At 39.6% G+C, this 15,285-nt stretch overlaps 1 protein-coding gene across 1 annotated transcript in view; it reads left to right on the top strand.

The window, feature by feature from the left end:
• lig1 (ligase I, DNA, ATP-dependent) overlaps positions 1-14,678 on the top strand; it is a 63,361-nt gene extending 48,683 nt beyond the window's left edge. The window contains exons 24-27 of the mRNA XM_026148925.1: positions 4,688-4,741; positions 10,368-10,511; positions 11,764-11,856; positions 14,481-14,678. Coding sequence (XP_026004710.1) covers positions 4,688-4,741; positions 10,368-10,511; positions 11,764-11,856; positions 14,481-14,555 — 366 coding nt within the window. The 3' untranslated portion in view covers positions 14,556-14,678. The remainder of the gene's footprint in view (positions 1-4,687; positions 4,742-10,367; positions 10,512-11,763; positions 11,857-14,480) is intronic.
• The last annotated feature ends 607 nt before the right edge of the window (positions 14,679-15,285 follow it).

Here is a 15,285-nt window from a genome sequence, read left to right on the forward strand (position 1 = left end):
CACTGTTGTGCATAGAGAAACAGCGTCTCAGAGGACAGGAGCGAACAGTAGATTTCTGCTTTCCTTGCTTCTGTTTAGCATCCATACCAAAACGCAAAGCAAAGCACTGCACAGGAAGACTCTAAATTGGCGCCTTGCGGGCAAACTACACACCAACTGTGCGGTGGAAGCTAACACCAACAGGGTTAGTTAAACTAACTTAAAGCAGTCAGACAACAGAGATAACTAGGAGTAGATAGTTATCCCAACTCAGTAGAAATGTTTTTAGCGAGATGACGAGGATAAGAACTGAGGGATGACTGTGATGACATGGGGTATATGTGTAGGCGGGGCGTGATGTCCCATACAATATGTGCTGTACTGACTAAATTCTCTGACATGCAACTTGGCAGTTACACTTTGTGCTTTTCTAAAGTCATGTTGGAGCATCACCTCCTCCATGCACAGTAACTTTAAAAATATTTTTAAAAAATACACGGGGACAGTCTTCAAAAGCCAGAGCCAAAAACTGTATAACTAAGTTGCAAGCTGACTGACTGATGTTTTGGCACTTATTGGGCTACTTGTTATATATCAGGCTTGGAAACATTTTGGACTTTGTAGGCAGTGTCATTCATTTTCCATTTTTATTCATGTTGACACATAAAACATGGGAAAGAAAGATGTAAGTGTTGCTGACACTCTCACAGACGTAAAGGCTTAACAAAGCCAATGTTTTCTGGACAGATGCCTTTTTTTCATTAACAGTAAATTTCAGCAAAAGTTCTCAAAGACGAAGGGCGTCATTTAAACCATGTTTACAGAGGAGGCCCTTCAGTTGACTGAGGCAGTCAGGCATTACTTTAGGTCACCTGTGTTTACAGGGTCTTTAGAAAGTCTTAAAATGACTTTAACAAGTAATCAAAAGGCCTAAAGATTATTAAACTGTCTTAAATTTTTTAGGTCACCATGAGAATTTTCACAACTCAGTGGCACTATTCTTGCCTCAAGGACACATTAGATCACATATAGCTGCATTGTTGACTTATTTTTAGGCTCCACTTCAGAAGGAAAGTACCAAATCAATCAAATTACTCATTTAACTGTCTTTGGTGAACAAATGCATTGATATCAGCCTAACCAACGCCAAGAGAAGTGGGGGTATTGCCAGTGGTGCAGCACCTCCAATTGCAAAAGGAAAACTGGGGGTAAAATAAATAAAATAAAATAAACAAAAGTACCTTTTGTTTCCCCCTTATAAAAGCATCATGGTTAAATGACGTTACTGGACATCCCTAGAAGTGGTGCATTTTTCAAAATTAGCTATCAGCCAGTACCTCTCACTAGCTAAATGTCCTCATCGACATTTATTGCCTAAACTTCTGAGCACCAAGTCACATTTAGAGTATTATAACCTGCACCCAGATGAAGGTCAGACTTTGGCTTATGAGCTGCCGCTGTGCAGTTTAACATTGTAATCAAGCAGTAATTTCACAGTTCTGCCTTTGTTACCAAAAGGGTACTTATAAATTTGGCTCCATATTTTGATAGGTTTTGGTCAGCAGTGCACAAATAGTTTTATTGTATGTCTTCACTGCTTCGTCTTAACAAACCTCATAGTATGACTGATGTGTGTGTCCGTCGTGTGCAGTTTACTTAGTGTTCTGTTGTGTGCAAGCCACTGTATTTTTTCTCGGCTGTTCTGAGCGGTTCAGTTCAGTTTTGGGTGTTTTGCAGGACTGATAACCTTTGTAACACACTACAGCACCCCCACCTTCAAGGCCCTTCCCACGGCTCTAAGCGAAGTGTCTAACTGTAAAACAGTCTTAACATTTTTCCTGATTTCTTTTTCCACTCATTTGCAACTTCTTTAAAGGGCATTTAGCTTTCAAAGGCTTTTTGTTGTTTAAGATGACCAACTTTAACTGTGGTTAAGCTAGACTTGTAGTCAAGACCGCCTAAACCAAGAGGGCATCGGTCTCGAGACATCCAACTCTAGGCTAAGCTGATAGTTCGCTTTGAATGTTTGGGCTTAATTGAAACGTATTATTAGATGGGTCTGAAAGTCATGTAACGTGTTGAACTTGCATTTCAGTTTGAGCAGCACTCAACTCCTGCAGTTGTTTTTGTACAATGAAAGAAAAAAAATACTTCAGATCATGTTTCCTGTCTAAACGTCTCACGTGGACAGCTATGTTCAGTAAAGTTGGAGTGTACATACTTTTTCACATGTGTACGAGATGAGTGAGCACATGGAAACACGCCGTTAATCTTTTCTGCAGTTGTCAGTGTGTGCCATGTGACTGCAGCATCCACTTCTCCTGTGTGCTGCACTCATCTTCCTTTTGCTCTCCAGTGTCAGCTAAACAACAAAGGAATAAATGTTTTGTCTTTGACATTGTACACTTCAGTAACCCTCTCTGTAGCCGAAAGCAGAATCTAAACCACATTTCCATCTCCCAAATGTAATTTCACCTGTATGTCCTGTGAAGTGTCCTTGAGTGAGCAGCAGATTTGGGAGCAGTGCTGCTGCTGTGGACACACAGTTCACACAGGCTGCTGTCACAGAGAAGAAAAGGGACACTAATGAAATGGAAGGTGACAGCTGAGAGATACATTTAGCTATTTACAGTCATTTAAATGATTAAAACAAGTGCTTGTAAAGTAAATTGTGCACAATGAGAAACCAGCACTTATACACAGTTAAGACTGACTCAGTGGTAATTTGTTAATGACCAGTACTGAAATACTGTAGTATTGAGGAAAACAAGATCTAAATATCAGTCTTCTCCACTTTATGTCGACAGTTTATTAATGTAGCCTTTAATCTGCTAGGTTTTTCTAACAAATACTGGTAGTTATGTCAACACGCATCTCATTAAATGATTGTTTGTTGAGTCTGTCTCTGTGAGCCCATTAAAATACCTTAGAAGTGTATTTACAGTTTGCAGTCTTTGGCAGGAGCTTGATATTAGGCAGGCAGGAATGACTCAGAGCAGCAAGCTGAGAGGTTTTCGTCAAAATAGAAAAATAAGAAAGCGTATTGGAAAAGAAAAGTGCTGCCAAACAAATAGGACCTGAGCCACACAACCTTTTCTCCACCATGAAGAAATTGAAAACACACACCTCACAAACGCAAAATTCCCACATACGGGAGAAAGAAAATAGGAATTCAGAGCGTGCAAGAGACGAGGACATTGACGCACAGCTGTCAATGTTTAGTTTTGGATCCATTTTTATTAGTTTCAGTGTTTGTTTGTTACTAAAAGTAATATTAGGGCTAGTTGTCAGGGGCAGGATTTAGACCATGTATTAAAAATACAAACATTTTGTAAAAGCATTTGACATACAGTCGGTCTCAATGAACCGATGCCTCCTCGGGCATGTTTGGCAAGGCGAAAACTAAATAAAACCCATAGATTTCCATCTATTAACTCTGAGCTATTCAGTCCATCACAGGGCAAATGTGGATACAACCACATGTACCCACATTCTCACAGATGGTCACATAAGATATATTAACTTTCCAAGCATGGCTTTGTGGGAGGAAACCACAGGGAACCCATTCAGCCACAGTGAGCGCTCCATACTCCCCTCAATTGGATGGGGCATTCCCAAGCAGTCGTTTGAATCAGGAATTTTCTTGCTGTGACCGTGCTAAGTGCTTGTCCATGTTGCTGCTCATGTACTTCATTTCCACCTAAGTCAAGATATTTTTTTAATCTTCTTTGGTTTTTGTCATGTTTTAATTAAATATATTTTTTAAATTTGCAACATAGTGAGTCAGTGGGCTTGCAATGAAGCTCACAGTGATCTCCCTGTGTTTTGAGTTATAAAACCAAGAATTAAATCATCAAATTAAGAGTGTTTGCATAATGTAGTGGTTTAAATATTTATCTAACAAACAAATCCCTCTGTGGCTGTGACAGGAAGGGCATCCAGCATAACAATCGGGCAAATCAAACATGTGGACCTGGCTGTGGTCATCAAGAAAAGGAAGCTCAGCCCAGAACTACCAAAATATAATAATTAATTTTGCTTCGTTGTTGTTGTTGTGTTAAAAAATGTGAATGTTTGTGAGCATTGCTGTTTGCTTTTGTTAACTTGCGCACAAACCCTTGTATTGATTGGATTAAGCTGCTGGGAGACTCTGATTATCCACAAAACAGACTAGTTGTACAGTAATTAGCTTACCTCTACTTCATGTGGAACAGGTGCTCTTAAAAATACATTGCAGTCGGCTTGGTAGAAGACTTGGCCAGCACAGATAACAAATGCATGAACACATGCTTGGATTAACCTCCAAATCTTCTTGAATGCTATAAAACACACAGTGAAGCCTATCATGGAGATCTGCAGAATACATGCAGATCTGTAAGCTGGGAAATCCTATATTTGCATGACACACCAGCCTGTTTTCCTCCCCCCTTATTCATTGGGTGATTCTTGTGCCTCAGCAGGCTCAGGTCTTTTGAGAGGTGACATGTTGCTTAATGTGAAGTAGGCAGACAAGATGCTCGTGGTGTAGGGAGGGATTTTCTTGCTGTTCTCTGTTTTGCAGCGTGCTGCCAAATGTCTGCTGCCTCACACACATCTAAGACGGAGTGTGTGTGTGTGTGTGTGTGTGTGTGTGTGTGTGTGTGTGTGTGTGTGTGTGTGTGTGTATATAGATGTGTGCGTGCCTCTTATCTCCTTTCGTCTCTTCCAGATCGGGACAGGCTTCAAGGATGAAGATCTGGAGCAGCATTACAAGTTCTTAAAGGTAAAGTGTCACAGCAAGGCTGTTGCACTTACTCTTTAAACAGCCACACTGTTGTTTCCTTACATTGATGTCTTGATTTTTTTTTCTTTCTTCCTCTTTTTTAAATCGCAAATGTACAGGAGCCAAATATTTAACTGTAGACTCAACAAGATTAGCTTTGTGTGATTTCAAAACAATCTTTATTTGTCTTATACTGGGCCTTGGTACAGTCTTTTCAAATTGGCTTTTTTAGTGCTTCCTTGAAGCTAGCTTTGCTCTGATAGACTGTCCCTCGCAAACATAAGGTTTGAATGGCCGGCTTCTCCACTCAAAGCCAGAGCTGTGTGCCTGAGGAGACCATACGAAGTATATATATATATCCCATCTAACAGACTTCATTCAGAGATAACAGATGACAGTACTGTGTAAAGACATCTGAAGCTTCAGCTTTAGGATTACTTGAATTCATTGTTTGATAAGTACTTACTTGATGGTAACATAAACACAGACGCAGTGAATTTTAGATCAAAACCACAATGAGGTATTTGGGGGGTTGAAGCCGTGAAATTCCACAACTATACATTCATAGATTATATTCTCTGTTCATTCAGTCTCTTCAGATATGAACCAAGATTTTAGTATCAAAATAATAGGACCAGTGTGCAGATAAACTCCTAAGTTACAACTTCATTTTGTAAACAGCACCTCGAGGATACCTTTAATTATCCAAAAGGAGAAAAGTAACAGGAATAAGCTCAGGGATTACAGATGTTTTCTACCCTCTAGGCTTATACACGTGTTACATCTTACCTAAAATAAGTTGCACATGCCTTTCAGAGGTGTTCATTTGGTGTGTTTAGGAAATGCTGGGCTGGCACCAGGAATCACTTCTGTTTTACCAATGAAATAAAATGTGTTTAGTGAAACTGTGTTGGCGTGCTCTGAAGCTGGTTAATGAATTTCTTTTTCAATTTATATTTGAAGAGGTTTGCTCCAGAGCAGCAGAGCAGCAGAAGCATTTGAAGAAACTTGACAACTGCTCTCTGAAAATGATAGCCGTTACGAGAGTGTGAATTCATTTTTGTATTCTGCTGGCTTTATCAGCTAAATTTATTACTTCTTTTACAGGAATAAAAGAGACGGGGTTTTTAAAATACAGTCATCTATTTATAAAACAACGTAATCGTTATTTAATACAGACTGAGCAAACCTGGTGAACACCGTGGGGTTTTTTAAAACATCTCTTTTAGAGATTAAGGGGTTGAATTTGGTGTAACAAACTGCTGCACAGTGTAGAATCACTACAGTGAAGCAGTGATTTAGAAGGTGGTGTAACCTTTTTTCTTTTCTTTTTTTTCTTTGTGAGACCAATAGAGCCTGCACTGTGCTGCTTTGTAATGAAAGTGATGGATGGTGAATTAAGGAAGGCCAGTGGTGTGGCCGTGTTGCTTTAGTTGCAGCAGTGCTGCAAGCCGAAGGGACTCGAGACGGGGAGACGATTGGCTCGGTTCACAATCCCCTGGGTGGCGAGTTGCTGTGCTGTAACACCGGGAGCTGCTCCCCCCATTTTTCAGTCTAATCTTTATTCTGATGCTTGAAAATGATTAAGGTTAGTAGACGTTAGAGGCTGACTGATAGTGGAGTTTTGGGGGCCTGATGCAGAATCACGTTCGTTATAGATTTTAAGCAAAAGTACAATTTGACATTCAAATAAACTCTCCCAGAAATGATTTGGGAATGAGTTGGCACTTTTGAAGGAAAGATGCATTTTGTAACAAATGGCTAAATGAGACTCCAGAACTTTGGTGTCATTGATCTGAACAAAGCAGCTAAGCAGTGGTGACACTCACATTCAGTTGTTCGTAGCTTATTATTAACTGAAAATTACATTTAGGCTTCAAAAATCATAGAAGTGGTGTCAATTTGTGAGGAACAAACTACGTAAGTACCATGAACTTTTATTTTCTACATATTTTCTACATTAATCCAAAATGGTAGTGGGCAGTAAAGCCCAATTATATCATGAGATTTTGAAAATTTGCAAAAACCATATTTATGACAATAGAGAGGAAAGAATTTAACATTTCTTTGGTGATCTTAGCTCGCAGGCAGCAGCTTTTATGTGCAAACAAAATGAAGGGCATTTTCCATCCTCCTTTTCCATTGAGTTACTGTCATTGATGACGGACTACCTAATTTGAAGTGTAGCGTTCACAGCATTAATGTAGCAGTGAGACAGCCTTATATCCACTGACATGGCATAAGTCAACTGTAAGTACAATTGTAGTCTCGACAGTGTTTTCTCCAGAAGTTTTAAGTAAAAAAAAAAAAAAAAAAAAGAACAATGCAACTGCTTAACACAGTTTAACCGGAAAAGCAACTTAACCTTGTAATTCCACAGGAGCCTGCACAATATGATCACATAATAAAGTATAAATCTAAAAATAATTTTTACCCAGGGTGTTTTAACTTGGGTTTATTTGAGCTGTTTAACCAGTTGCTTAAAGTCCTGCGTTACCGCTGTGTAACCGCATTAGTAATTTCCATCCACCATTGGCTCTTCTTGCCATATAGAGTGCAAGGAGTGAGTGCTCAAGCGATGCTCAGGTGAGTGAATGTTTACTTTTGTGTCACTGCTCTTATTTCGCTTTACCTGCCTTCGTAGCCTTGTAGTAGTCGGTGGTGTTTTTGCCTCAAGTGGTGAAACAAGTTCACTGTTCCCATTGTTAGCAGCAACATTTTTCTTGCATATTGCGTTATCATGTTATATTGGATGTCATTGAAGAAACTCCCTTTTTAAGTACTAAAATGACACTGCTCTCGCTCTCAGACATGCCTGGACTTTGTTGTCATCGTTGTGTGTTGCGTCACTTTATCATTTTATGTCATTATCATGATGTGACAGGTTTTTTTAACAAGTTAAAAGTATATTCATGGATAGTGTGATTCTGGCATAGGGTGGAGTCCTAACTCACAGGATGGCCTGCAAAAAACATTCCTGTAGCACTCTTTTTTTTTATCATTATTAATATCACGCATTCTTTGTGTTTTTCTTGTTTAATAATACTTGGAAAATGACTTTTGATGCCTTATTGTCACCTTCTGGTGGAAGCAATGTGTTATAGATTCAGGTACAACCAAGGGACAAATACGGTTTAAAATATATAACTAAAATATAGCATTTCAAAAGTTGGAAATCATCAATTGAATTTCAGTTTCTCATTCAGTGAACTGATAAAATGTTATTATTAGTATTCTGATCACACATTTCACATTATAAGCCTGGAACAGAGTTGATACCTAAATGCAGCTTCTGCTCGTCATTGCTGATCATGTGCTTAAAATGTTTTTAAGTAGAACTTCTTTTATTTTTTTTCAACTTACCGTTTCACATCATATAAGCCAAAATGTTCCACAGCAGGCACAAACTGCACAGTTTTCCCAGCAGTAACAACTGTACTTGATTATATAATTGCCACTCCACCTTAAATAAGTCACTTTACATGCCCCGAAGATGAGTTCTTCACTTGGTCCTCGGTGGTGTAAATACATTTAAATCAACATGAATAATTGCATGTAACTGAAATAGCTCACACACCTTTTTAGGCTTGTGTGATGTGTAATTATGATGCTCTGGAAGGCGTGTAAAATTGCAATATTACAGTTTTATTAACTCCACCTAATACTTGACCCATCTAATGATTACAATAATAACTCTATCTATTATATAGCTGTATCTGTGTATCCCCAAGTATAACTGAAAGGCCACAGGTTTGAGCTCCGACAGAACTCAATATTTTATAAGACTCTACACGCCTACCAGCTCATGCATTGTAATTCACTCTGTATTGGAGTGTCACTTGAATGCCCACAGTATAAATAATGTGTGCGGGGAAACAGCACCGCTACAGCTGGAGCTTTCTTTCCCCCAGAATTATTTAACTATGACCCAGTTCTGTGGACACTGCAGCAGTCTCGTTAACATTAAACCGTTTCAGAGGCACATTCGCTGAAATGGCTGTTTCACGCCAAAACAAGATGGGTATCATTTTGTAAAAGACTGACACCTACGCTGACAGAATGATTGCTCGTGTCAAAGTTAAAATGGTACTATTAAATATTGCAGAAGTTGGCTCTTTTTATTTTTCTCGGTCGCCTCGCGGGAACAGAAACAGTTTGGCGGTGAAGCCTGCGAGGTAAATATCGAGTTTAAAATAAGGAGAAAAAAAGTGCAGTATATCAGGCTGCTTCTAAATGAAATCTGTCGTGTAGGTGTGTGATAATGTGTCTTTGAAATCATGTTGCCCCCACCAAGAAATATGGGAGTGCTCAGACTGTGTCTGCCTCTTGGGATGTGGTTTTTGAGACATGGCACAATTCAGCAGGGCAACCAGAAGCGCTCCATCACTGTCTTTTTTACCAGGTTCTCTGTACATGCATTGCCTATTTTTACACTGTGCATATTTGCATGTACACTGTACGTACACTCTAGTTGTTTTCAGATGTGGGATACATAACACTGCTGGCTTCATCAGTCTGTTCAAATGATGGCAGTCTTTCATTTCGGCATGAGTCACTTTTTTCATGCTTTCCTTCAGACACCCACGGCATTGGGTGCATGCGTGGGATAAAGTACTCTGAAGGAGATTTTAACAGTATATCAGTTGACAAACAATGCATGAGGTCAAAGTTTTATTGTCATGGCTGCTATATTTCAACAGCTGCTTTAATAAGAAGAGTTGCTGCTTACTATATTTAAACATGGAAAGGAGAATATTGGCACGAATAGAAACTTACCAGACTTGAATTTGCCCAAACTCCTTTTTAAGGTCAGCTATTTGGGCCATTTTAGATGCTTCCTTAAATCCCACTATGCACCTAAAACTCTAAGCAAACATTTATGTGTAAAGCCAGGACTTTTTGAATATACCTCGTATTGAACTCTATGCTGTTTTTAAACAACAGCCAGTGCCACCCAATGCTCCCTTTCTAGACAGCCCTGTGCATAAGTTCATGCAACTGCTGGACTCATATTGTCATTTAAGGTCAACTGAGCACCTGTTGGTAACAGTTGTTGCAAAATGTTGCTGAAGTACATTGACATTCCTTTGCTGGTTGCCTTATTGCTGCTAGTCTCTTCCTGTGTGGACGCTGCTCTATTGATGGATTTTGTTGCCGTCTGATGCTGCAGGGATGTAATAAACCTGAACTAACTGACCTCTAATCCAGTTAACTCGGTGTATATGCACAAACTGAGGGCATATAAATTGTCTTATGCAAACTGGCTTGGTACTGAGTGGCGTTAAAAAGTCAGATGCTAAAAGTAATCTGGTAGTGCCTGTCTGATTATGTGACTACATGCATTCAGTTTATGCTGTGCTAAAAGTAAAAATGTTATTTCATCCAACTTGGATTCCAATCACGACATTTTATGTGTGACCGAGTGCCCTGCACAAGCTGTCCATATCTGAAGAGTTTTGAGTTTGAAACGTTTATATAATTGTACTGTAAGAAGAACAAATTTGAGTTCTTTTGAAGAAGTCACCATTAATTCTGGGTACATATTTCTAACATTTATCTAAAGTTTTATTCTTAAGTTGGATAATTTAGTGATTTAATCATTAATTTTTCATTTTATGTTCTCTAGGAGCACATCCTGCCCAAGCCCCGTGCTTACTACCGCGTTGACCAATCAGCCGAGCCCGACGTGTGGCTGGATGCTGTGCAGGTTTGGGAGGTGAAGTGCGCTGACCTCTCACTGTCTCCGGTCTACAAAGCTGCAATGGGAATGGTCAGTTCAGTGTCTTAATCCGCCCTCCATGTGTTTCCACTGATAAATTCTGCCTGTTATGCTCTGTTGCCTACAGTGAAAAGTCATAATTAGTGCCTCTTAATTGAGTTATTAAAAATGTTGTAAAAGCGTCCGGTTTTAATAGAACAGATACTTGTTTATTACCCGTGGTTTGGCTGCATGTTAGATGCAGAGTCCCTCAGCGCAAATAAAAAAGGTTTGCCAGAATATAGCTCCCGTTTTAACAGCAGGCAAAGTAAAACAACAGTGGGATGGATAAAACGCTACCATTAATTAAAAAAAATCTGGTGTGAAATTTGCCAGGTGTTGCGTTCGTTCTCTCTATACATCGTATTTTTTAAACAGTTGAATATCAGATGTTTGGATGAGTAACCAAAAAGAGGATTAGCAGTATCAGTTCTTTTAATACCGTGATCCCCAGGATGGTTTTGACAGGTAATTTGTAAGATTACCCTGAGGCTTCACACATAATGTGGCTACAACTTTCTGCGATAGTCAGTAGCTTGAAAAAGAGTGTATACTTTCTGAGATATTAGAGCAGTGCAATTTGATGTAACTAAAAGTGCTATGTGGATTTGCTAATGATGTTCATCCACTCTGTGTACGTGAAGCTCAAGCAGCTCATGTGAACAGCTCAGGTACTTATGAACAGAATGGTCATCATGCTTTGCTGGGACCCTCGCTAATTCATGTGCTGTTATGGTGGTCTAAGCCAGTTTCCCAACTTTTTAAAAGCCAAAGTTTCAAGGCACAGCAAAAAAATAGCCTGTACTTACTGCAAATTGTACGAAAAGCTTTAAAGATTGAATTGATAGGTCAGATTATTGTCAATGTTGTATACTTATTCGTTCCATTTCACCCCCCAAATTTACATAAAAACCCTTTCACATTTGATAAACTGTAAGTACAGGTCTGAAAATTTTTGAACACACCCTTCACATTCACTATATCTGCATTGTCAAGCAGCCTTGGTTGAAAATGTACAGTACAATTTCTAAAGCCAGTAAAATACTAAACAAGGCAAATAATTCAAAGAGGTTTTTGGAACCGGAGTAAAAAGAGTTGATGTTTCCAAACCTTGAGCTAGCAGGGCTTGAATATCTTTCAGTGCATGTTAGTCAACAAAATATCCAGTACGTGGGGTATGTTAGAAGTAGCAACAAATGATAACTCAGTATCACAGGTCGTTTGCTGGATTTAATTATAATTCTTGTGATCTGCTTTTCTTCAGGTGGATCCAGAGAAGGGCATTTCTCTGAGGTTCCCTCGCTTCCTTAGGATTAGAGACGACAAGAAGCCCGAGGACGCCACGGCCGCAGCTCAGGTACATTAGATCAGTACTGGTCCCCCCTCCATGTCAGATCTCTTATAGGACTAGAAAATATGAAGGATCATGAGGTCAAAGAAGGAAGATCGTGGCCTAGTAAAATTCAGTCATACGCTTGTTTGACCGTGTTGTATAGAAAAGCATCATCATCACTACGGTCGCTTCACAAGAGCTGTCCTGTAAAATGTCATGGGTGAATAGCACTCCAAGGACAGTCTTTTTTTTATATACAGGAATTGGTTTATGTAATGGTCTCCTGCTGCATGTCGAACAGAGCTGTATTACAGTCAGTTAAAGCAGTGTTGGTTTCGGAGAAATATATTGTGAGGCAGCAACCATGATTTGTACTGTACAAACTACAGGACAGTTCAGAAAAACTAATTTAAGTAGACAACACCAAGCTCACCAGCGCAAACCATTAATTGTGTTGTTTTAGTCTAATGGTGGATTTATGTTTGACATAACTCGCAGAAAGTTTTGCCAGAACACAAATCAACTTTCAGCGGTTTGCTGCCTGCCTCTGAATGACCTGACTGCTGACCCATGAGCATATAAAATTCTTATCACTATGCTGACCTGAGTTACAGGACTGTATATGGACTGTATACTTTATACAGTAAATGTCATGTACATACAAATATTTTTATGTTTTGGTTTTTCTCCTAGATTGTACTATTAGTGAAATAATGGTAAATATTGATATATATTGGAATATTACCATAAAATACTGCAACTTGTACTTAACTATTTTATGTCTTGGGGCTAAAACTGCCAAATATTTCTTCTGTAATGGTAAATAAATGGTAAATGGCCTGCATTTGTATAGCGCTTTACTCAGTCCCTAAGGACCCCAAAGCGCTTTACACTACATTCAGTCATTCACCCATTCACACACACATTCACACACTGGTGACGGCAAGCTACATTGTAGCCACAGCTGCCCTGGGGCGCACTGACAGAGGCGAGGCTGCCGGACACTGGCGCCACCGGGCCCTCTGACCACCACCAGTAATCCCTCTTATATAGTGCCAGTGTATATACAAGTAATCAGCTTAAAGCTCTAAAGTGCTTTTCTAAAAACTGTGTTTTAGACAGTTTTTTTTCTACTCTTGCATTTGTTTTCTGTTTGTTTTCCAGTAATACAAATATGGGTTTGAATGTGAATAAAACAAAGTTACTCTTAATGGAGTCAAAGTATTAAAAATATGGAGGTGGAAATGAGCTTAATAATGAACCCTTAAAATGTGAAATGCACAAAATAAAATAAAGTGTCCAATTCTTGTCAATTAACCTAAACATTAGGGTAAGATACTTACCAAAGATGTGATTTCATGCACTTTTCAGACTTTCAGCTGTTCTTCAATTACAATGTCGACGTAGAAAAGATCAAAATAGACATGAAGGTGTTTTTTGTTTAATTTACTACCTTGTCTGTTGGGCCTATGTGTCTGAAACCAGAAGTCTCCACTTCTGTGTTAACATGCACCAGAATGTCTTTATGATGTCTGAAACTCGTACTGAAGTCTCCATGTTTATTTCTTTCTGTATTCTCAAAGTTTTGTTTTCTGAAGGTTGCTTTCATGTATCATTCATAGCCTGACTTATAGAGCATCTTTTACCTGAAAACAACATTGATATTTTTTATGTCCTCCTCCTGTTGACCGTGTTTTCTGATTCACGGCATGATATAAAGAGATCCCCTACGTTCAAAACCGTTTGACTCTAACAAGTCAACAAAATGAAACGAGATTTTTAAAGTTTGATTCCCTGCTAAACATTTTACGACATGATTTCTTGCATCATGCATCGCCTTAGATGCACCAGCTCTGAAACGCCGGGAAAATCCATGCCAGGTTCATTGTAGTGTAACACCACCTGCGCCCAAACTTGTGTAGCATTTCTAAAGACTGAACTACAATAAAATGTTAATATTCACTGAGTTGAATCAATGCCCATCTGTTACTTATAGAGTGTAGATATAGGCGTTTACGGCAGGGAGTCAAGTCAGAACATCAGCCGCATTAAAATGATGCTTCTGTCAGTTTTCATCAGTTAAGATGCACACACGCTCATTAGCACAGCACATCGGTTCACGTTGCCTGACGTAGCGCACGGTTTAAATAAAACTTAACCTCATTCGAGTCGGAGGGAATTAAGAAAACATGAAGACCAGCCAGAACATGTTGGATGCAACCACTTTTGGGCTGAGAATCAAAGCTTTACCTTGATCCTGCGGAGGAGAAATAATGTGATGTTTCATTGTTTTCCATCCTCACTGTGCCACCCTGCTGTACTGGTACTGATACTGCTGATTCTGGGTGGGCCTGCTGTTCGCGCATTATTCATTGCCCCGCCTTCCTCCTCCCTCGCCCCCGAACTCCGATGAGCCCAAGTGAGCGCAGCCCCCGTCTCGCACTCAGCAGCTGGGAGTCACCAACATCAAAGCCCAGCATATGAATAATCAAACTGATATTTTTAGCTTCTCCTCTTCATGTTTCTGACCTCACTTCATGATAGTCTCTCCTTCACTCCCTCCCTCCACCCTGCTTCCCCTCTTTCTCGCAAATCGTCTCATCTCCCTTGTTCTCTCTAAACATCTCTCTCCCTCTCGATCTCTGCAGATCGCCGAGTTGTACAAGAAGCAGCAGCAGATTCAGAATCAGGGGGATAAAGCTGACCCAGAGGACTACTACTGATCGTCTGTAGTCATCAGCAGGGAATAATAAATAATTGAATTTTAAGTCTTGTAATTGTAAATAGCTTCTTTCTTTCTTTGTGTACTGTTGAATGAAAATAAAGGCACTTGCCAGTTTTAAGCGTCCTGTGTACGTTATTGATTTGTTGAGGCTGCTCCTTTTTTACTTACTTTGATTTCCTTTTGAGAGTCAAAATTGCGTTAACATCTTGCCACATGCGATGCACATAAATTCCTAAAACCTGCATCGATTCAGCAGTTACAGCATACCTGCCGGTATCAGATTCCTATCAGAAATTCACTCTGCACAGCTGCCAAGTAAACCCAGAAAAGTAAGGTTTGCATGCAAATATTTTTTTAGACTGTCCTTATTTCTCCTCAAAAAGGCAACAGCAAAGTGTGTGGTAATAATAGTACGAGCCAAAGAGATTGCCAACTGCCTAAAATGTTATTAGTAGCTGACGATGCCGGAGCTGACAGTTGCTCAAACAGCAGGACAAAAGCGAAGCACTCACAGCTTGCATTAGATGATGGAAATCCACTAACTGTCCAGCATGAATCAATCACAGATGTGTGGAAGGAGAGTCGCAGCGGTTTGAGCGCCAAGGATGGGTGATTATGACGTGGAGAAAGAGGATTGTGAGTTTTCTGCACAGTGATTCCATGTGCGAGGCAGCGAGTGCTCGCGGAGATTGAACTACTTTGGTATTTGTGAGCTGTGAGCACCTCAG

Source organism: Astatotilapia calliptera, chromosome 18 (genome assembly GCF_900246225.1).
Source record: "Astatotilapia calliptera chromosome 18, fAstCal1.2, whole genome shotgun sequence".
NCBI classification, from domain to species: domain Eukaryota; kingdom Metazoa; phylum Chordata; class Actinopteri; order Cichliformes; family Cichlidae; genus Astatotilapia; species Astatotilapia calliptera.